This window comes from Berghia stephanieae, chromosome 4 (genome assembly GCF_034508935.2).
Source record: "Berghia stephanieae isolate SIO BIC M18660-M18661 chromosome 4, UCSD_Bste_1.3, whole genome shotgun sequence".
In the NCBI taxonomy this organism is placed as follows: Eukaryota; Metazoa; Mollusca; class Gastropoda; order Nudibranchia; family Aeolidiidae; genus Berghia; species Berghia stephanieae.
The window spans coordinates 77,501,820-77,526,268 of NC_088363.1; the positions used below are offsets into that span (position 1 = coordinate 77,501,820).

The window sequence follows — 24,449 nt, forward strand, 5'->3', positions numbered from 1 at the left end:
GTCAGACTGATATGGGCAAAACAATTTTCTCTGAACTCTTCTTCTACTTCTATCAGTCACACTCTTTGCCCTCTGCCCGTACTGGGTGGGGTTCCTGACCTCCCATAGTGGGCAGCAGGGAAGTACTTAAAATAAAAACTAGAGGTGCCTAAATGAGCCAATAAAGTATCTCTACTACACCTGGGATCGGTCTTGGTCCCTTTGCATGTGAAGAGAGTGTTCTAATAAACTGAACTTTTAGAACCCCCTATAAAGGCTCTAGTCTTTTTTAAAAATTAAATTTGATTTATTTTTTTAAAAACTCAATCCTCAATTTCTTCAACCACAAAATTGTGTCACAAACTCATACTTACTTGTTATATTGTTTTTGCAATGAGTTTACAAACAGCATGCAACTATATGTAATTGTTACATAATCTGTTTGATAGAATATTAAGAATTAATAGCCCCCTTATCCAGCTTTTAAAAAATTCCAGTGACAGTCAACTTCTAAGTATCACAATATGCAAATGTTTACATTGAGTCGCGGCTCTGCTTGGAATTTCGATACTGTTGAAGAACTTAGATTAATTTACAATTCAGCTTCCCGTAGAGATGCTGAATGCATTTTGGGAAAAGAGAATTTTTGATTTGGCAATTTGTTTATTGAATATAAATTTTCATTTATTTTATCATTCCAGACCTTCGTTTACAACAAAGTTTAGATCAGATGCTTGGAATGGGATTTTCTAATGCTGACAACTGGCTGTCTGAGCTTCTGATGGACAATAATTGTGATATTGGTCAGACACTTGATGCCATCAAGGCCAAGGCTACCCAACAGTTGGATAGTCTGAGGAAGTGAATGTGATATGGTCAATTTTTATTCTTGTACCCAAGATCTTTTTTTCATGATGAGACAGTTTTATGTATTGTTGCATACTGAGGGTGTCTTGACTCTAACCGTGTACGTGTGAGAGAAGTTATTTTGAGAAAAATACAGTGCTGTTTCTGTATTAAGGCTTAACACGTGTGTTCAGATCACATGCTTAATCCTGCCAAATAATAGGATTACGGTTCATCTCTTTTGGTCACAAGGGTAGGGAAGGGGATGGGCTTTAATATAAGCTATAAAGAAAAAGATTACCATACATGATACTTGCACGGGTAGAGTCGGATGCCCTCGATATTTATTTTTATTAAAATGTCCACAAAAGTTTTGTTGTGCTTGACACAAAGAGTAAATTAACATCATATACATATGGTGTATCACAGATACCACAAGTAGACTGTTTGATAGGTTTGAATAGCTGTAAATTCAAGATATCCTATCTCTATATATAATCAATCACATACACTCACTTCAATATTGCTCATTCTGTCATTTTAACTCAGTTGAGTATATACTTTTGTACACTTTCATGAAATACATCCCTTATGGTGAAAATCGTGGAATAGAGACAAAATTGGTCCATTATTGCCACACAACAACGGATTAAAATTGTGTCACCCAATTTTTGATTGGTTTGTTTGAGACAACAATGTTGGTAATTGAGTAATAGTGTTGCAAACCAGAGAAATTTAGGTGCGGAATATAAATGCTTTAAAGATTTTTTTTTGTGCTGCTCTTTTTTGAAATAATTCTCTTGTTCACCACTGAAATTTTATTTATGGTGCGTCGGTTATTGTAGCCGACAGCATGTAATTTAACATAAAGAATACTGTAATCTATTTTTTTAAACTGTTCAATTTCTCTTTCCATTTATAATGAAAATTTGAAGAGATGCGTTTAAGATTTATGTTCTGCTTTATATTGAAATAAAGTAAACACTAATCTCTTGAGAGTTTATATATGGAAATATTAAAAAATGTGAGATACATATGAATATTTAAAATTAGTGTAAAGAATTGGAACAACAAATGATTGGTTCTAAGAATAAGTAGGCTATTCCACATTATTAAAAGGTTTTGACAAAGTTATGTGGGCACCATTTTTTAATATTTTAGTAATATTAGACCTTTTGTCTTTACCAGTCAGTCATTTTAAAAAATCAAATGTTTTAACATGACATGAAACACTGACACAGTGCAATGTGCTAAATTAAACTTCGTTTGGATGTTAATTAATTTTTTGTTGTTGTTGTTGTTGTCAGAGAGGAGAATTTAACATATGAGTCTTTTTTTAATTATGGGATAACCCACGTGTCCTTAATACCAGACAAATCAACGGATATGTCACACCCCAAGCATCATCATCATTTATTGATTTAGTGTCTTTTTTTTATATCTCGTTTTACAGTTGTTTTTTTTTTTTTAATTATTATTATTATTCAATGTGAATTTTACTTGTCAAGGTTTTTAGATTTATTTTTTATAAATTAAACAATTATTGATGATAAGTAGAATCACAGATCTGCCTGAATCTACTTTTATCAATCAATTTGTTTTTAACCCAGGATTGGTGTGTTGTTGAGTTGTTGAAGTTATTATACTATTGTTGAAAGAAGTTTATATTTAAGAACAGTGGAATTATTGAATCAGGGGACATTTTAATCGATTTACTACAAATGTTTTATTTGTTAGGCATATCAGGCATATAGTATTGTCTGTAATTTTCCTCATATTTTGTTGGGTTTGTTTTCAAACCAGACTTTGAGACTTAATAAATTCATACATAAACTCTTTTATTCATGGTTATATAATAAGATTCCTTTGATTTGCAGAATGGGCAGGTTGGTGTAATCTGCAGAAGTATCACTGAGAAAAATATTTTGTGAAGAAAAATAAATTACTGTATTATTTATATATATTTATATATAGCACTTATCCACAGTAAACACCTTGCTTTCAGCACATTACAATATTCCATTGATGATAGTGCAGTGCACTGACTTAAATCACATATCTCTACATCTTGTCGGGCTCTGTGTGGTTTTCTTTGTTTCTCTACATGTATGGACGTCCTTCTTCTATCCATCACTTCCCTTTTCCAACTATTTTTCTGCCGTTCCCTACATTTTGATGAAACATGCAGCCTGTAAGGTGCAAGAACAATTTTTGGGAAAATATCAATGATTCTTTAGTTACACCAGTTGATCCTCTGAATTTATTGTCGAAATATTAACTATTGACATGTGTCCTTTTGTGATGTGATAACACTTATATAACGAGGTTTTGTTTTGACAATTTGATTTATTGTGTTTTGATTTCTCTCTTTTTATTTTCTTTTTTTTTTTTAGGTAATTGAACTTGAATTTTATTGTACCGTTGTACACTATTTTAAGATGATATATACTACACCATTTGTACTCTAGCGTTTGCTCATTATTTTTAATATTTAATTTTGTTTGTCATTTGATATTCAAATCAGAGTGCAACCCAGATACACGAAAGTCACAGGACTGATTGTTGGATTTCATAAAATCCTAGCTTTTTTTTTTAAGTACAGAGAATATGTAATGTCTATTCACAATTTAAGAGAAAGGAACGGCAAAAATAAAAGGATTTTCTCATGTTTTTGTTGAATTTGAGAGTATTGGGTTGCATTGTATTTGGTTGATCTTCATGTGTCTAAAGTGGTATTGTTATTCACACTTTGAATGTTCATGTCGTAGAATAAAAATTTAACACTCATCTTTTCTTTTATTTTTATGTCTTTTCTTTACCATTCAGAAAACAATAAAAACCACTGATGTAAACATAAATGATTTAATTCAAATTAAAAAGAGAGAAGCCAAAAACTAATTCTAAATGGTTTTTTTCCCCTTTCTGTCAGCAATCTCCTTATAAAACGAGGTGGCAATTTTCATATACCGCTTAACAGTACTATTTTCTTCTACAGAATCAAAATTGAAATAAAAGTCTGGGTTGGGTCTTCTGACCTCTCATGGTGGGTAAAGAGGTCCTTTGCTGTGTCTTCCTATCCCCTGTATAGTTTTCCTTTTCCATGTTGCTCTCTGTCTTTGTTTTAAATTGAGATTGCTTGTTTGTTTGTTTTTTTGGAGGGGACGGGGGCTCCTGGCCCTAGCAGGACCCTTAGCTGGAGCGAGACAGCCAAATGTTTTACACCTTTTTTTTCCCCTTGTAAATCATCTCTCTGTTTTATACTATTACAGTTATACGTTTTTAATTTATTGTATTTTGTAAACATTTCACTGAACCTTCATGGCGGGATCCTTTGCTCGTGTCGGATGGGCCTTTTGTGTACTCTCTACATTGGCACATCAGTGGATTGTTCTGGAATCTACTGTTCCCTGTTTGAACCAGTCCACTCTGTTTTTATGTTTTGTAAACATATTAGTATTCCTCTCGACGGAGTCCTGTGCTTTTGTCTGGATGGGACTTCTAGATGATCCCAGACTAAAAATGTTGATACCTTTGCTCTTGAAATCTACTCTTTTCCATTTGGTCTGTCCCCTTTGTCTTCCTTTTTCTCGTTTGCTCATATAAGTGTGAGGTGTAAATCTGAATTTTAAAAATTAACATGATATTCCATTTTCTTTTTACTGGGCTGATATGACCTAAATTGTCGCAAGCGCTGTAAAATTAATAAAATAAGGCTGCGGCTACTCGGACTCGAGTCTGAATAATCTCCCCCGTGAATATTCGTACTCAAACTCCAAGAAAAAAAAGTCAGTCAAAGTAACTGGTATAAAGGAAAAGCTTTTCTAACAACTTTACAGGATGTCCAAATAAAATCAGGAATTAGAGACAACAATCCTTCTAAAGTCCGAAGTTGGGATATCAACTGAGTCAGACTGATTTGGGCAAAACAATTTTCTCTGAACTCTACTTCTACTCATCAGTCACACTCTTTGCCCTCTGCCCGTACTGGGTGGGGTTCCTGACCTCCCATAGTGGGCAGCAGGGAAGTACTTAAAATAAAAACTAGAGGTGCCTAAATGAGCCAATAAAATGGAGAGAACGATAAAGGGAGTAAATGTGACGTATATATAAGGGAACAATAATAAAAATACATAGATTAAAAAGTCACGTTGTGAACTCTTGCAATCGCGTGAAAGCATGTTGGCAACCGTTTTCAGCCATTCCATAGTCGGGCAGTAGAAGGGAAAAACGAATACAGGTGGGCGTCTGTTTTTGATGTTGGGATGGTTACTCTTGCTGTGTGTCCCCTCGTAGTTCTTGTGCCGATATCTTTGATGTCGTTTGGAAGTTTAAGGGACGAATTTTTGTAGTAGATCTAGTGGAACAATTTAAGTTTATCTATCTTTCTTCCAGAGGTTCGGGGCCAATCCGTTGTGTTATTTCAGACGCACTTGAGAAAGGATCGAATATGTTTGTGATGCGTCTTGCTGTTTTTCTTTGGATGTTTTCTAAGGTTTTTCTTTGTATATGGGTCCCAAATTGAGCTGCCATACTCCAAAATTGGTCTAACAATAGATTTAAAAGCAAGGGTTTGAGTTGAGATTGGGCATCTTTTTAAATTGCGGGTGATGAAAGCGCTTGTTTGATTTGCCTTTGAACTTTGAAGCCAGGTGACATATGTGGTCGTTCCATTTGAGGTTTTTAGCAAACTCAATGCCAAGGTATTTTGCTGTCTTTACATGTTCCAGGTTTTGACCATGAAATTGGTATTCAAGTGTAATCGATGCTTTCTTATTTGTGATGGTTAGAACATTGCTATTAGATACGTTGAATTCCATTTGATTTGTTGTTTCCCATTCTTGTAATTTAGCTAGATCGTCATATGGTGTTTTGCAGTAGTCTGTTGTTCTTATCTGATTATATAATGCTGTGTCGTCAGCAAAGAGGCGCACTTTTGACCTTGTACCTCGTGGAAGATCATTTATGTACACTAAAAAGAGTAAAAGGTAGTGTGCATGTTATCTTAAGTGAAAGCACTTAATGGTTGAAACATTATAGGGAAGTACTTGCTGTCTTCTATACATACCCCTACATCTGTTTTCCAATTGCTTTCTGTCGTTGTCTTGGAATGATATTTCTTAGTCTTGTAATGACCCTGGCCAGAGTTCTTGGCTTGGAGGAAACAGTCGAGTGTATTGTTATAGTTTTGGGAAATTATTTTTTTCCTTGTGAATCATCTCGGTTATGTACTGTTATTATTAATTTTTTTTTTAACATTTAATTAATTAACATATGATTTGTAAACATTTGAGTTCATTCTTTTTAGTGGGATCTTGTGCTGGTGTCTGGGTGAGACTTTTAGGTGATCTCAAACTAAGAATACTGATAGTATGCCCTTGGAATCTACATCAGTTCCCTATTTGAACTAATTCCCCTTTGCCTTACTTTTTTTTGGGTACTTAAATTGTAATTCTAGAACTTTTTACTGTCCCATTTCTTCCTTTTTACTGGCGCTGATAGGACCTCAATGTGTTGCAAGTGCCTTAAAACCATTAAAAACAACAAACAACTGTGTCCTCCTGTGTTTGCTCACGCCTATTGGAGTTAAGTCCGAATAGCCACGGGAGACTATTCACACTTCACACTCGAGTCCGAATTACCACTTCGATAAAAAAAATAAAACCACTCTGTGCTTTTCTCTGGTACTTTTAACTTCAAATCTACAACTTTTCCCCTTTATCATTTTTCTTGTTACTGGTGCTGAAGTGCCCCTGTGATGTCGGAAGCGCCGTAAAACCCTTTTTTTTATTTTTTATTTTTTTTCTGGTTTTTTTTTTTTAGACCCATAAAAACCCTTAAAAACAAAATCAATAAACGAACGAAATTTTAAGAGTGAGACGGCTGGAACTGGACGGATGACTTTTTACTTGAATTTTTCTTTCTACTGTCTGGCTCTGACCTTTTCCGATTTTTGTTTTTGGGCCAAGGGATCTCTCTCTCTCTCTCTCTCTCTCTCTCTCTCTCTCTCTCTCTCTCTCTCTCTCTCTCTCTCTCTCTCTCTCTCTCTCTGTCTGTCTGGGTGGGGATCCTGACCTCCCATAGTGGGCAGGGAGGTACATGCTGTGTATTCTATCCCCCCCCCCCCCCCCCCAACCCGTTTTCCAATTGTTTCCTGTCGTTGTTTTGGAATGAGATTACTTGGTTTTGTCCTAGCCCTGGCCGGCTGTGAGGGAAACAGTCGAATGTATATAGTTTTGGAAGATAATATTTTTTTCCTTGTAAATCATCTCTCTGTTATACATTGTATTATGTTTAGTTTACATATTATATTATATATGATTTGTAAACATTTGAGTGTATTTCTCTTAGTTGGGACCTGTGCGTGTGTCTGGATGAGACTTTTAGGTGCTCTCAAACTAAGTACTTTGACGGTGTGCTCTTGGAATCTACCATTTTCTTCCTTTTTACTGGCGCTGATATGACCTTAATGTGTTGCAAGCGCCGTAAAACCCTAAAAACAAACAAACAAAACATCTGTGTGTATGTGTGTGTGTGTGTGTGTGTATCTCTGTCTATCTCTCTCTCTCTCTCTCTCTCTCTCTCTCTCTTCTCTCTCTCTCTCTCTCTCTCTCTCTCTCTCTCTCTCTCTCTCTCTCTCTCTCTCTCCGGTTATTACTTACAAGCACTCATCTATTTTAATTATTATACTACTATATTGTGGAAATTAACATAGATCGAGACCGACGTACATTTATTTGCATATATTATGTATATAGCCTACACAAAGATCGAGATGACTGTTTTGAGCTACCAGCTTTGATCACTATCAGTTATTCTAAACGAGCTATAGTTAAGTAAATCGAAAAAAAGATTTGCAAGAGTTACTCGTTATATATGTGAAAAATAGTTTTATAATTTTTAGATTTGCCAGTAATTCTGTGCTCGATTATAAAATTGTAATATTGGCAGCACGGAGCAATGTTGATCGCCAACTGACGTATAATGCAGGTCTGACATCGGAACAATATTATTATTATTATTTTTTTATTTTTTTTTATTATTTTTTTTTTGGGTTGTAGTTGAGATTTCCATTACAATAATGAGCCCTTAAGGAATTGGGTTATTAGACCTGCAAAATATGTGCACGTTATCCCCAACCCTATATTAAAAAAAAAAGAATAGATTAATTTTCCCGACGAAGTGGCTTTGTATATTTGAATTTGGTTTGGAATGTATGCATATATGTGTGGGTGGGGTTGGGGGTAGGTAGGTGGGGGAGAGAGAGAGAGAGATTAATTTTTTATTTTTTAAGTCATCTCATCATATGTTTTGCCATTTTTAGGTTATTTGATACATTTTATGTGAATAAATGAAATCATTTTATTTTATTTTTTGGTTTTGTTTTGTTTTTTGTTTTTTTTATTTTTTGTTGGGGGGGAGGGGGGGGGGTTGATGATAGAACTAAGTGGATGGTAGTCAAAATAAAATTAAAATAAAATTATCACTATTCTAGTAGTAGTAGTAGTAGTAGTAGTAGTAGTAGTAGTAGTAGTAGTAGTAGTAGTAGTAGTAGTAGTAGTAGTAGTAGTAGTAGTAGAAGTAGTTGTTGTTGTTGTTGTTGTTGTAGGTTCCTCGGAACAGTTCCGAATTTACCCAACGTGTTATGCTGTTTTGCAAGCGCTGAACACGTAGATGTATCTAGCAGAAGACGCGTACTCCAAAAGAATCGCATCTTTCTGACTCAATGTGTACTAATTTGCAGGTCCGATAAACCAAATTGATTGCGTCTTCTCTCAAATCTCCGCAGCAACAACGTACACAACGCAATCATATTACCCAAGTCAACAATGTTAAATTAAACCCGTAATTACGTTCAATTATCAGATTTGTATTTTATAAGTAAATTAGTAGGCATGTGCCCGTCGTCCTGACTTCAATTGAATGGTGCAGCTGTGTGGTCTTGTGGTCTGTAGCTTTCGGATCGGAAGGTTCTGGCTTCGAGCCTCGATCGGCGCATAGTTGAATCCTTGGAAAAGGCTCTTTACTCACATTCTCTCATCGTACTCAAGTGTAAAATGAGTACCTGGTCGTTAACAGCATTATCTCTGTTGGAAAAATTGTAATAATCACCTAACAGGCGTCATGTCTTGTTCTTCGTGTTACTTGTTGCTGTTGATCGGGGTTCCCGTGTAAAGCGCTTTGAGAACGTTTAGTGGATATTGCGCTATATAAAAGCTCCAGTTTTTTTTTTTTTTTTTTTTTAATGAAACATTTATGAATTTTGTTATCAGGCCTGCAAATAAGTAAACGCCGGGAGCAGTCAATCTGAAAACGTTTTATGAAACAGTGCCAGAAAAAGCTTGGTTATTTTTTAAAATCACCTAACAATATTTTTTTTAACAGTTTTATTCGACTGATTATATCTTGTATTTTTCTCTGGTTGCTTATCATACAAGACCTTACTCTTGCACCGGTGTACTTATTTGCGGGAAGGGAGATAACTAAATAAAAGTGACTCGATGAATTTGAATAAGAGTAAACTTTCTTTGTTTTCCCGCGAATTCATGAAAGGTGGACATCACTGCTGACAATACGAAAGTAAAGTAAATAAATAACCATGGAAACTAACGCTTCAGCTTGTCGAGAAAATTTCTATTCTGAAATGTTAACACGTGGGCGAGTTTAATGTTCAGCTTTTAAAAAAGGCTGAAATAGATTCCAGACTAGGTGATCTGATCCAAAATTATAACTTATACTTACACTATAGATCACGTCAATTCCAGAGAGAGCTGCTCCTGACTCTGACTCTCTTCTAGAAGAGTAGGAGTTAAGTCTGCTACGCCTAAACAAGACGTTCCCTTAAAATAACCAATCAATTTTCCCATCCCAGTCTGCATTATCGACAGAGGACTCATAAATAAATTCAAAATTTCTTGCGATTTGAAACATTTTAATTTTATAGTATAGTATAGGCATAGGGACTTGGCTACCTAACTTAAACATAATATTTTTAAAATTGCTAATTAGAGAAGTCTATCTACATTAAAAATTAAAATGGATGGATTTGACGATGAAGACGACGACTTGCTGCTCAAGGCAACGATGGAAGTAGATTCATTCGAAGCTGCTCAAATTCAAGAACAAAGTGGTAATTTTTCTTACTAGCCCCAGACTTATACTTATTCTTACGGTAACACTCACAAAGTCAAAGTACATCACTCAGCCCGCCCTCTCACAACAAGGATCTTGATAGTTAAATTTCTAGCAGCTTTGTATCAGTCTTGACTTGAGTGAGATCTGGTTTTTGGGGATATCTAGATTACTAGATTGATATATGCTCCAACCCCTGGTCTATCAATAATTGTCGTTTTACAAGCACTGATATAGATGGAAAATGGGGCCAAAAGAAAAAAAAAGAAAAGAAAAAAAAAAAAACAGGGTCAAAAGAAGCAAATTACACCGCCTTAAAACTTATAAACTAATTGTTGCCATTTGTTAAGATATAATGTTGGAACATTTCGGAATGAGGATTGATAAAGGTAAAAATTTTAAAAATGAAAATAAAGTAATGGGTTGTCATTTGTGTTAGGTGGGTACTAACAATCATTAACAATGTAATAACAAAAACGCAAATATAAAAAAAGAAATAGATAAACCAAAATTCACTCTCCTCAATACAGACATTTATTTAGGATCAAATTCTATATTTTAAGCTTGAAATTCAATTTTAAACATTATTCTCATCTCGATACAATATCAAGATGATTTGTCACATATATGCAGGTATAGATAGATAATAATATACAAAAGGTCAAATTGGTGCATAAATATAAATACATAAATATTGTAGATACGGACAAAAGGTCAAATTGTGCACAAAGAACACCTTTTTTCAATAAATCATCATAAGAATAATTTTTTTTTAAAAAGGAAAAGAAAGCAAGAAAGGAAAAAGAATAAGAAAATTATCTATTTAATTTTTGTTTACTTATTTAGTTATGTCTTTGTTTGTTACTGTTCTATAAATACACGTTAACTCACTCAACCCTAAAAACGAATATATTCGTAGTATACCCGGGTTACTTTTACCCCGTGCCTATATATTACATTCTTCTGAGACAAATCATAGGCGTAGTATCAAAGCTAATATTCTTAATTTTTACATGTTAATGGTAGTTGAATAAAACTACGAGGGCTCTTTCAGAAATAACCGAAAAATGCCCATTGCTCAGCAACCAGTGGAGATTTTTTAATTCTGTAAACGACATGATATTCCTTAATATCTTACGGATATTCCCAGAAATTATGAAGTGCATCATTTTGCACAATGAATTTCTAGACGATTTTAAAGATGGCGGCCCACCTTGAAACTTGGTCAAAGGAGGAAATCAGAGCTGTCATACGTTTTTTGAACGCCAAAAGTCTGAATCCTACTGAAATTCATAAAGAACTTCAGAGTGTATATGGTGAGCATGTTATAAGCCTTACACAAGTCTATCACTGGTGTAATTTGTTTGAAGCTGGCCATTCCGACTTGACAGACAGGGAAGGGAGAGGGTGTTCGATAACTGCGACGTCAGAAGACAATGTGAAGCGAGTTGATGAGCTTATTCGTCAAGACAGGAGGTTGAAACTTCATGAAATCGCAAGCAGTCTTGAAATTTCGGAAACTTCTGCCCATAGAATTATATTTGATGAACTTGGCTACAGAAAAGTCAGCGCAAGATGGGTTCCTAAGCAATTGACAGACAATCATAAAGAACAAAGATTGGACATCTGCAGGGAACTTTTGAGAAGAAGCAAGAGCTCACGCAGGGTTCACGGGCATACTGCCAAACGCCGGCGGAGACTTTCTAGGGTACGATGTGACTTTTCTTGACAGCATAGTCACCGGTGATGAGACTTGGTTGCACCATTGCACCCCAGAAACAAAGCAAGATTCGATGACATGGAAACATCCATCCTCACCTGTCGCGAAGAAATTCAAAGTCATGCGGTCAGCAAAGAAAATAATGGGAACTGTTTTCTGGGACAGTCGTGGTGTTATTCTGTTCGAAACCTTACAACCTGGAGAAACAATCAATGCTGCAAGGTACTGCCAAACTCTTGACAAGCTTAGGGAGGCCATTCGCAGAAAGCGCCCAGGGCAGTTGACCAACGGGGTCACTTTGCTACAACGCTACACCCCACACAGCACGAGTGACGCAAGGTTGGCTAGAGAAATATGGATGGGAGATTTTGCCACACCCACCACACAGTCCAGACCTCGCACCATCTGATTAACACCTCTTTTGTTGATAGCATAAAAAACGCGGATTTTACAGGCATTTTTCGGTTAATTATGAAAGAGCCCTCGTATCTATGTACATGCTCATTTTTAATACATAATTTTCCAATGTTGAAAAGTAACAAAAAATCTCTAGGATTGAGTGAGTTAAGACATAGTAATAAGGAATTTGCTTATCTTGTTCCATCAGGTTTGAAATAAGATGCAATGTATTAACTCTATTTTTGGAGACAGTGAATAATTTGTCTCTCATTTCTAACACATATTTCTTTGTCCTACATGAAACACTCTTTTAAGATGTGGGCATAAATGTATGTGCTCTTAATCATAGAGCTACAAACTTCCTGGACCAATAGCAAGTTAGTGATTATGTTCCCCGAACCTGAACCTAAACTTGTTATGTGGAAATACCATTACATTGGAAAAAATATGTTTTTATCAAGTCAGTCTGAATATCAATGGATGTCTGATACAGTCTTTATGTGTTAAAAACCTTGGATGTCTTTTTTGATAACAATGTATCCATGCTGACACAAATTGATAACCTTTGTAAATTTAGATACTTATCTAAAGAAAATTGCCACTATCAGAGATTATTTGACTGTTGAGGTATCCAGTCAGCTTGTTACCTTTTTTATTTTATCACATATTGATTACTGCAATTCCCTTCTTTTAGGTGTTAGTCAAGATAAAATCTCTCGTCTTTAGTCACTTAGAATTCAGAACAGTAGAACAGTGCTGAAAAATGAATTTTAAGAAAAGCTCGTATGTTCCACTCCTCCCAATTATCTATGGACTGACGGACTGCACTGGCTACCAATTTGAGAGAGTTTAAATTACAAAAGTGCCATGATCTGTTTAAAATTTTTAAATGATGAAGCCTCTTGTCTACTTAAAAAATATATTACATCCTTATACACCTTCCAGATCCCTGAGATCATCATCTAACTAAACTTTTAATTCCTCTTTTTAAATTTAAAAATCAATTTTTTTTGGCAGGCAATCCTTTTCTGTCATGGGACCCCGTGTATGAAATTTTATTCCCAGAACCATCAGGGAACAAACAACTATTTATCGAAACTAAAACATTTCCTTTTTACATCTGCCTATTTTTAATCTGACTGAGACATACTATATGGTCATATCCTTATGTGTGAATATTCAATTGAGTGTCTGCGTGTGTGTGCAGGGGGCAGCGGGGGGGGGGGGGGGGGGGGGGGGGTGTGGGTTGTTTTCGATCCAATGGAAAGTGCATTGAGCATTATATAATTTGAAAACACACTATACATATGTCATCTATTATTATTATTATTATTATTATTATTATTATTATTATTATTATTATTATTATTATTATTATTATTATTATTATTAAACAATCAACAAACACTGAGGAAGAAAATCAGGATCTGTTCTCAAACGTTGCCACACGATGCACAGTGAGTGAGACTCTCACACCGGGCTTCATATGACAACATCTGAGGACAGATCCTGGTTTTCTTCCTCATTGTTGGTCAGTTGTTTAGGTTTGGGGAATGTAATCGTTGACTTGCTATGATCACTGGTAGGTTACTGATTGTTCAGGTCACATTTCTTCTATCTTGACTAGATGCTTGAAATTTGGATGGAATAGTGTTCAGATTCGCATGAATTGTCTATTTCTTCACAGATGTACGTCCCTATAATTGATGTTCAAATCAGAGAGCACAATTTTGGAGAATAGAGACAATTTATAAGAAAAAAATCTGCCTTTTGCACGCTTTCAGGATAAATGCTGCATCCAGATGAACAAGGTCCAAATAATTGAGACGTATCTGTAGCACATCATATTGATAGTTTTGACTTTCATAATTGTGACTTTTTATTGCATTCAAAATTATAATTTTTTACTACCCAGCCAAATAACTAAACAGATATTTATATTTCAAATATATATTACATCTATATTTAATGATGACTTATTTTAAGGAAAGTCTTTTTATAATTGATTACTTGTTTTAAAAAAAAGAAGGGGGGGGGGGGGAAGGTGAAGTGGCCTAGTGGTTAAGGCATTGCACTGTGAACCAGAAGGTCCCGGGTCCGAGCTTCACTTCAGGCACTGTCGTTTTTCTTCCTCAGGCAAGATTATTAACCACCAATTTGCTTTAATTGGACAACATGGGTGATTCCTGTTGACAACAGACATCTTGTTTGATGAATTATCTATATTCCTTTGTGGAATGCCTACGTGACAGTATCTTATGATGTCATAGCAGAAGGTCATAATTTAAAAAAAAAATTTATTACTTGTTAAAGATATTTTGTCATTCTGTGTGCAAAATGCACTATGTGTTCAATTAAAAGGTTTCAGATTGATTTTTTTATTTAAAATGATGATAAACAGATCCCTGTGAGATTGTGGAAAAGAAATGCCTAACTCCTCCCAAGTCCTTTCCATTTCCATTTTCTCCTTACGAAATTCAAGAAGAGTTCATGAAAAATCTGTATATTTGTCTTGAAGAAGGAAGAATAGGCGTTTTTGAAAGTCCTACAGGAACGGTAAGTTGCAATCAGTTAATCTGATATTTCCTTATTGTATTTTTATTGTTTTATTTGTTTGTTTTTTTTTAAATAGTATTTTTCTGTGTGTGTGTGAATTTTTTTAATGCAAGTAATTGAAAACAAGAGAAATATATTTTTCTTATGTTCAATTTTTCTGTTATAAATTCTGACCATTGAAAGATGCCTCCTTTTATATACAAGATCTAACGATTGTCAAATTTGTCTAATTTGGTTTAGAAAGAAAAAAAGAATTACAAATGTCTTTTAAAGCAAAATAGGGGGTTCATTTAGTCAAGAATCGAAATTTACTAGACCTTTAACGAGACCTCCATATTTTCATATAATGTGAATCCATTTCAGTAAGTTTGTATCTTTTAAAAAATTTTTTTGGTAAAATGAGAGAAAATATGCAATATGCTCAGAATACACAATAATAAAATGTATGAGAAAGAAAGTGTTTTCTGTTGCCAATTTTGTTTAAGAAGAAAAATAAAAATAAAAATAAAGGAAATACCTGAAAAATGAATTTTTCTGTATATTAAAGAGAGCAGAGCAACTCTTGTTGTACAGAAATATTGTAAGTTCATAACAATGTCATTGTCATAATTTCATTTATTCATGAACGGATGTAGAAAAAGGAAGCTTTGAATGAGTGAGGTTCCTGATAATTAGGAAAGATTGTGATGTATTTAATTATCCCCTAAAGTCTGGGTTTATCATATTATTTCGTTATTATTTTTAAATAGGGTAAATCTCTAAGCCTAATCTGTGGTGCACTCAAGTGGCTCAGAGATTATCAGGAAAATCAAAGGGAACAGGTGAAGAAGCTCACAGCCTCTCAAGACAAGTAAGTTTGCTTTGAACATTATTATTATTATTATTATTATTATTATTATTATTATTATTATTATTATTATTATTATTATTATTATTACAAGGAATGTCCCGATTGTAATCTGAATTAGAGATTAATCCAATGCACAAAAATTGAAGAATGACAAATATCATAATGTGCACTATTAACTTTAAATCTCCTTTTTATTCTTGTGTGGGTTTTTGCTTTATTAACAGCAAAATTGAAACACAACACATGCCTAATTGGGTAACAAGAATCTCTGTCAACGAATATGTTCTAGAATCTAAGATATTATTTCATCAGCGCCAAATATGTTCATGTACACCTATTAAGTATTGATAAATATTAAAATTTTCCAATGTCCTATAAAATATCCTTTAAGGGTTCTTTATTTTAGGGTCATGTGAAGATTGTTGTTGTTGTTGTTGTTGTTGTTATTATTATTATTGTAATATTATTATTATTATTATTATTATTATTATTATTATTATTATTATTATTATTATTATTATTATTATTATTATTATTATTACTATTATTATTATTATTATTATTATTATTATTATTATTACTATTATTATTATTATTATTATTATTATTATTATTAGTAGTAGTAGTAGTAGTAGTAGTAGTAGTAGTAGTACTATTATCATCGTTGTTATTAATGTTGTTGTCATCAATATCATTATTATTAATATAATACGATTATTAATGTGTATTTCTGACTTTTGAAATGGACAAGGGCAAGTCCTTTTGAATACTAAGCTGACTTTTCTTAACTTATTTAATTAAAACTCATTTGCCCATTTACTGTTGAGTACACAAAGGGTTTTTTTTTTTTTTTAATTCAGACTTCTAGGTGTGGGGGTATTTTGTAAACAATTACTCTGCCTCAATTATTTCTTTATGAATTATTAGTAGTGAGGATCTGTTTTGGAAATATTCTGGTACTATAATTTTACTTTTTTTTTTTTATTGAAGAGAAAATCAACAATTTTGCAAATCTCTTATTATTTCCAAGGTTTTCCAATTGATTTCCAATGCAGATAAAATTGGATTTCCTTATAGTGTATTTTTATATTTTACTTGCCGTTATTTTTATTTCATCAGAAATGCAACTGATTCCAGTAAAGATAATACCAAAGGTAAACAAAGTTCAAATTTTGATGATTCAAATTGGTAATATTAGCTAATTTTTAACACAATTGAATTTGGTCATTTGGTGTAAAGTATGCAAGCTTATCTGACTGATCTGACTGATCCTACAACCCTCAAAAGATTCTTACTCTTTTAAATATGACAATTGTGTCACCGTCTTTTATCAACGAGGTGTTTTGTGTGTATGGGTCCCAAACAGTGCATGCGTATTCAATTTTTGGTTGAACTAATGACTCGTAGATGGGGGTAGTAGATGAGTGTTTGGAAGTCCTGAGTTGAAATTCCAGCATTTGCCAAAATCCAAATAAGATTGGACCCAAATGAGTTTTAAACAATTCTTTGTGAGTAAACTGACTCAATATTTTTTTATTGAATAATCTTTCTCTATACTTTCACATTATTAAAGAAAGTTCTGTTTGAGACTCTCCCATTATAAGATTAGAATAATGTTGAAAGAAATTTTTAAATATGTTTGCATGCTAATTTTTCTTTTACAGAATTGGATTGGATTGCAGAGTTTGCCAAGAAAAAAGAGCAAGAGGATGCATTTGAGAAAATCAAAGTGTGTAATTTGAAAATAAGAGACTGGATCTATTTCGTCACCATAATTTCTCCTGTTTTATTTGATTGAAACAGCAATTTCAGCCATTTTCACCCAGACAGCAGTAACAGTCATGTGATTTGGTATTCATTGAAGCCAGATTCAAATCACTGTTACTGCTCCCTTGTTGAAAATGGTAAGATCTGATGTTGGGATAGAGAACAATCCAACCATAGCATTGTGAATTCATCAAAAGCAAGTCCTTTGGATAATTCTCTGATTGTTTGTTTATCCTACCATTATCGGTTTGGGCAGTGGTTAGCCCATACTTGTATATCTGGGCTTGATGGCGAAGTGAAAGAGGTGTTGCAGTGGACCTAGATTGATAATCCTGCTTTCAGCATCAAATTTTTTTCCCCACAGTGAGGAGAAACATTGAAAATTGCTGTTTAAGGCAATTTAACACAAATGTTTTGATTTTTGATTTTGTTTTTTTTTTTTTTTTAAATTTAAAAACTAAATTTCTGAATTCCAACCTCTCTTTTTAAAATTTATTTTTCAAACAAAATGCAAAAAAATCGATAAATCAGTAAGAAAAAAAGCCATTTGATTTTAGATCCCCCCCCCCCCCCCCCCCCCCCTAGTTTAATGGCCATTTCCATAGTAAGGGATATTTTTTATTTATTAAAAAAACAGCATATTTTGCATTCTTTCTGAATATATGTGTTATCTGTAGACATGACTTTTGAAAACATTTTTCAAAAAATAAAAAAATTTGTCACTTATCCTTCCCTCCATTGAAGCAAGAAACTCTCACTATTTGCAGCACTTAATTGTGGCAAATTTCTGGGCTAAATTTCTTTAATTAACTCTGATTTTAAAAAATAATCCACGAAAACAGATTCTTGTGGGTTGAAACAAGGGATTTTTTTTCTTTTAGATATTCGGTTGTTTGTTTATGAGCTATAGAGCTAACCATATGATGACGCAGTCAAACATGACCCAGATAATTAGATGCAAATAACCCGAACTATGTTGCAATTGACTCTTAAGCATGTCATATGGATCCAATCAACAGTTTTGTTTGCACAATGCTTAGCAGCAGACTGTCAACTATCAAAGATGAGACAAAGGATTTAGTGGGACACTTTCGCTTTTTAAAATCTCCCCACCCCCACTCCCCTGATTCTTTAACCCCTTCCTTCTCTCTGTCATCCCCCCTCCACTTCCCATAGTAAAAAACAACAAAAAGTTTTATATGGTGATAGAGACTACCACCTTAACTCCCTCAAACATACATGGTGGTAGAGGTCCCTTGTTTTGTTCCTTTTCCAGTCGTGAGGAGGTATCCAGAGACCTAGAGTTTGTTTCGAACTTGGAACATACTTATATCAGGAAAGGACGAGAATCAATTATATTATTATGAATAGGCTAGACTTTTGTTGGTTGAAAGTGGTGGGTGTTACGCACTACAAAAGATGGGGATTTCTTTTACTTTTGTTGACATTCCAACTACTGGAGGGGTTTCTGTGTTTGTTTGTTTTTTATGATTGACACTCGTTCTAGATTGTAACTGTTACCAATTAAAAAAGCAAACATTGTCCATCAGATTATGAAAAGTGTGTTCACTCAAAAAGTACACGAATCAATCACTGCATAAGCATTAAGCAGACTTGAGTGAAGAAAACGTCAGCGTGAGAATCTGTTAGTGAAGCTAGATCAAGTGATTATTAGTCAAATTACGAAGTGAATCGTAAAGATGAAAACAAATCTATAAAGCATTCTAAAATTATGCGAGTGAGACATTCGGAAAGATATTACGGGTTACCATTGAAATAAATCTTAACAACCGATACAAATTACAAACTGAAACAACCACATATTTAGGGTTATTTTTTCTATTTTCTATAATTTGTTACAAAAAGTGAGGGGTCAAAGGTATAGGCACGTGTTTGACCACGTGCTGCCAGTCTTTTTTAGTTTTGACAGCGTCATCATATTGTTAGCTCTGTGAGTTGTAATTTACCAGTATTTGGAACAGGACTCATTGGACTCACCTTGACACTAGATCAAGAGGTAAAAGGTCACTGAGTAGTTACCCTTAGAAGAGTTCAGTAGTTATGTTTCATTGTTGCTCGTTTTCAACTTCTTTTTCCAACTTTGGTGATATTTTTTTAAAAACAAAACGTTTCAAAGCTTTGTGAGTTTTTAAAAAATCTGTCCTTGTGTCATAAACAAGAAATTAATTCATTTATACATAAATGATCCTTACACTTACATCAGGGGATCCAGATATGAAAACTTGACATTGTAGTCAAATAAATTATCCATTTAAAGCCGATCATCAATAAAATCTTACAGGACATGGCCTTTTGATGAAAAATTAGTGCCCCTCTCTACCACTTAATTTATCATTGTAAGCGGGTTAATATTCTAAATTGTCATTTGTGTTTAAGTGAATTTATAAATGATTATATTTACAATTTTAACCAGAGGTTTATTAAAATTGCAGAAGGAGCAAATGCATATTCAAAATAGAGAGGCTAAGTTGAAAGAGCTCCAAAATTCAAATACTTATGCAAGGAAAAGAAAAGTAAGTATACAATATAATTGGAAAAGAAAATTAGAACCAGGCATTTCCATAATTTATTTAGTCTCCATTACTTGTCAGTTTTCTTGCCTGGAATAGATTAGACAAATCAGTACAAATTAGTTGAATCAATTTATATTATTATATTATTTGCTTGTTGATATGAGATATGGTCTTACAATCGTTGAAAGCACATTTTTCCGTTGTTTTCATCATCATCATCATCATCACCATCGTCTTCAATCTATCAGATTGGACTGATTGTCATTCCATCCACCCATCTATCTGTCTGCTTTTAAGGTTCTCTGTTTGTGGAACTGTCTATCTGTCTGTCTACTAATCTCTAATAATATTGTAATATCATCCATCCCTGTATCCTTTGTCTGTTATGGTTGTTTGTCTCTGTAAATGTCTATCTATTTATCTATTTATCAATCAATATAAAATTTTCATCATTAAATCATGGAAATTCCGCGAATTTGATTCTTGAAAAAAAATTATTTCTTAGTTCTCTTTCTATCCAAAGGGTAGCAAGCAATTGCTCTTGCCTTTTTCATGCCAAAGTAACTGGGAAAAACTCCGATTCTATGGGTCTTACGGCTCTGAAGGACTATTTTGCTCTTTTAAAATTAATGTTAAAGATATACATACCTTTATCATAATTTAATTTTGTAAAATTTATGTTTTATTTTAAAAACTCCAATGGACGCTCATTTTTAAGATTTTTTTTTCAGTTAACATCTAAATTGGATGAGAATTTTGATAAGCTTATGACGGGGGCCTCCTCTGATATAAAAAAGGCGTGTATGAAGGAGTTGGAAGCATTGGAGAATGAAATAAGTAATAGTGGAGCTGATGATGATGAGAATGATTTTGTTTTGGCTGACTACACAAGTGATGATGAAACAGAATCAAATGAAATCGCCAATGAGGAGGATGAAGAAGAGACCATAACAAAGGCAAGCGATCATTTTACTTACTTTTGCTGATTCATGACTGCTGGACATTAAAGTTTTCATTCTCTCTTAATTTTCCTCAGTTGTAAGGGCTAAAATCTGATTTTTGTTGAATTTGCTACTATCAATTATTTTGATAGGTAGTCAGTCCTCTTCAGCAACATTTTGCTCTAGAGTTTATTATGAAGCCATGATATATCATATCACTTTCAGTCATGGATCTACTTTTTAGTGATGATAATCTTCCTCCTACCTACAGGCTTCTGCAGATTTGGGATCTTTTCAGAAATTTCCTATTGATTTTGCAGTGTCAACCATTTTCCACTGATTAAAGCTCAGACCTCTATGTGGAGGTTAGGAAAACAAATCACCATTATAATTTGTGTCATAATGTGACATCCATTATGATCTATGTATGTTTGATTACATGAGCTTTTGATGGCAATCCCATTTTTATGATGTGAGTTAAGACATAGAGGCACCAAATGTCAAATATGACACAAAGAAGAATGGTGATAAGTTAGTGGTCAATTTGGAGGTGGATAACGCAAATGCGTCATGATGGTTTTTTTTTCTTTGCATGATGCAATAATCGTCAGTCATATAAGTTGTCTGTGGGAATTGTGACTTCATTGTGATTTGTATTTACTTTGGATAGAAATTCACGGCCTTATTTGAAGAAAATCAATTCATCAATTGTTTTGGCAATGTTGTCTCTTCAGTCTCAATATATATGATATATATATATATAATACTAATCATTTGTATATTTTTCATGTCTTTCAGATTTACTACTGCAGTCGCACCCATTCACAACTGGCACAATTTGTGAGAGAGGTCATGAAAAGTCCTTTTGAGAATGTGAGGGTGGTTTCTTTAGGATCCAGGCAGGTCAGTGCCTTTAGTTTTTAAGAAATCGAAACCTGAGTGAAAAGTACTTAAGTGATCATTGAGTCGTTGATAAAGTAGCCATTAAGACTGCAAGAAAATTATAGAGTGCCTATGTAACTTAAGTGTAAGCAGTTTGACATGATATCATTGTCTGTCACTGCTTTTTCAAATATATTCAATATCTCTTGAGTGAAGGTTCCAGAATTTGGAGTTGACTCGGACTTTTAAGCAAAAGGCTTACTACAACAATCACCATTTAAACACCAATACCTCTTAACACACTGTATGAATGAACATAAATAATAGAAATGGAGTGAAAATGACAAGGGTGTTAAGTAACAGACTAGTTCCTTATTCTGTTTATCTCATTTTTGTATGACGATTTTATGATAATTTCAGAACATGTGCATCAACCCCAAAGTGCAAAAACTTAAGTCTCTCACTCTTATCAATGATAAGTGCTTGGAACTGAAGCAGAAAAAAAGTAAGTTTTTTGGGAGTTGTTTTTTTTTTGTCTATAAATAGACCTTTCTTGTTCAAGTTTTGTTTTGTTTTGTTTGTTTTATTATTTATTTTTTGATTTGCAAAACATTCATATTTATATTTTGATGATTTCTATAATGTTTTATCTGAAAATCTTTTTTTATAGGATAATTAAATATATAGTCACTTACAGTTAGTATATATTGAATCAATTGTTGAGCAATGTTATTTCTTCAGTACAAATGCATTTTTTCTCTTGGATTTTAAGTACTTAATGGTCTTTGTTTAAGAGGAAAGTATCACTTGATTTTATATATTTTGGAATGTCACCTTCAACACTTATGTAATTTATCCCCATCTTTGATTTATGCTACATATTCACACACACTGTTATAAAAAAAGACCAACTGTTCATTTCATACTGCCTTTAATCTATAAATTCTCGAACACTTTCAGAGGCCAACACGAAAATTTCAAACAAATTGGACATTGACTTTCATGTTCGTTGATAGAATTCTTTTGCCTTTTGTTTGTATTGAGTGGAAACCAAAGCTGTCAAAGGTCTTATTTTGGTGTTTAGTGTGTTAGTTAATGTGTTATTCATCCATGTGAATGGAATTTGTGTGTGTGTGTGTGTGTTTGTATGTGTAGGGGGATGTGCAAAGCATGTTTGACCAGTATCTTACGCGTGTAACTCCTCACTCTATCTAATTCTAATTTATATCAGTAACACTGGGGGACAAGTGAGGCAGTGATGGCCTGAGTCAGTAACTGTTAAGTATTAAAGTCTAATAAGCGATACGGGGTAGGGAAGATTGGGTCAGATGAGAGGCATGAAGGAGATATATGAGGATTGGGAGCGATTAGATACTGTATTCGTAAGTAAAGACCAAGCATACTGAGTGTGTAATCAATCATGTGCAGCGCTGGCTTTGTCTTATTATAGTACACGCAAAGGGAACCTTATTCTACCTCTGAATGAGACGAGAAGTTAATCACCTCATTATAATGAAACACCAAAATCATCCACATTTACCTCCCTCACATTTTTCTTCATATTCTCTGTAAAATACTCAACACAGAAATCTCAAACAAATATCCTGGTCCCTACTTGTTCAAGATTTCTGTGCTGCACTATATATGTGAATATACATATTTTGCAAGTTATGACATTTCTGTTAATAAGAAAAGATAAGATGAAGTTTATTTATCAACTTCTAACAAGAAATGAAGCCCCCATTGCCACTGCAAAGTTTTTATTCTCTCTTGTCTTCTTTCAATGTCTCAACCTTTTATCCACGTCTGAAAATTTACACTGGGTACTGCCTTAGGCTAATGAATTTCTGAAAATAATTAAACAAATAAATAATAAAAAGGAAATACAATGACATAGAAGTAAACCAATAAAAAGCTTAACAAAACTAGACACATTAAAAAAAAAATCTCATACCTCCTAAAAACAAACATCTCTCTCTCTCTCTCTCTCTCTCTCTCTCTCTCTCTCTCTCTCTCTCTCCTCTCTCTTCTCTCTCTCTCTCTCTCTCTCTCTCTCTCTCTCTCTCTCTTTCTCTTTCTCACACACACACACACACACCCACACCCACACACAAACAAATAATAAACGTTCTTCTTCTCTTCAATCACCTTTATTTCGTACCTTATTCTCTATAGATATATATGATATTATATTCACAACCACTGTTCACCCATCCACTCTGTCCTTCATCTCCATCTAATGCCACTTCGAGAAAGTCTTTTCGAGGGAGAGGGTACAAAGGAATTTTTTTAACGTTCTGTTCTGGATTTTAAACTTATCAACTTGCCTGAACTACCTGTCTTTTTATATTCTAAAAATAAGGGATGTTGCTTATCTTTCAAGATGTTCAAAACTTTTTTATAGGAACATTCTTCCTGAAGGTTATTTTTTTTACAATTATTATTTTTCGACTCTTCTTACAATTTTATCTATTCTTTCTCTATCTCCAGCAGTGATGGCCCCACCCCAGCAACTCATTCCAAATGTTATAACACTTTGAACTATTGACAAATAGAACATATTAAGGATTTCTTTTGTAACGTGAAAAGAATTTTGTTTTCTAAAATAATCAAGAGCTAAGTTTTGAACAAATATTATTTACATACAAATGCCATTTCAGCTTGTTGTCAATGGTAAATCCTTGATATTTATAGGAATCAACAATTCTACAAATTGATTCTCAATTCTAAGAGACACTATTTGATTTTTGTTTAGTCGAAAATCAAAAATCATCTCTTTTGTTTTTTGGATATTCAGTAATAGAAAATTATCCTTACACCAGTTTACTAATTTTGCCACCTCCTCA

General features: G+C 33.7%; 1 protein-coding gene across 3 annotated transcripts in view; it reads left to right on the forward strand.

The window, feature by feature from the left end:
• Window positions 1-9,352: 9,352 nt before the first annotated feature.
• The window catches only part of LOC144971300 (ATP-dependent DNA helicase DDX11-like), a 46,730-nt gene continuing 31,633 nt past the window's right edge, over window positions 9,353-24,449 (forward strand). Inside the window, exons 1-9 of one of the 3 annotated variants that reach the window (XM_078911920.1) lie at window positions 9,353-9,952; window positions 14,475-14,629; window positions 15,379-15,479; window positions 16,599-16,633; window positions 17,144-17,208; window positions 19,700-19,780; window positions 20,512-20,736; window positions 21,520-21,624; window positions 22,024-22,108. In XM_078911920.1, coding sequence (XP_078768046.1) covers window positions 9,859-9,952; window positions 14,475-14,629; window positions 15,379-15,479; window positions 16,599-16,633; window positions 17,144-17,208; window positions 19,700-19,780; window positions 20,512-20,736; window positions 21,520-21,624; window positions 22,024-22,108 — 946 coding nt within the window. In that variant the 5' untranslated portion in view covers window positions 9,353-9,858. Of the gene's footprint in view, window positions 10,344-14,474; window positions 14,630-15,378; window positions 15,480-16,598; window positions 16,634-17,143; window positions 17,209-19,699; window positions 19,781-20,511; window positions 20,737-21,519; window positions 21,625-22,023; window positions 22,109-24,449 lie in introns of all 3 variants that reach the window. The other 2 variants (XM_078911922.1, XM_078911921.1) reach the window with 2 other exon arrangements.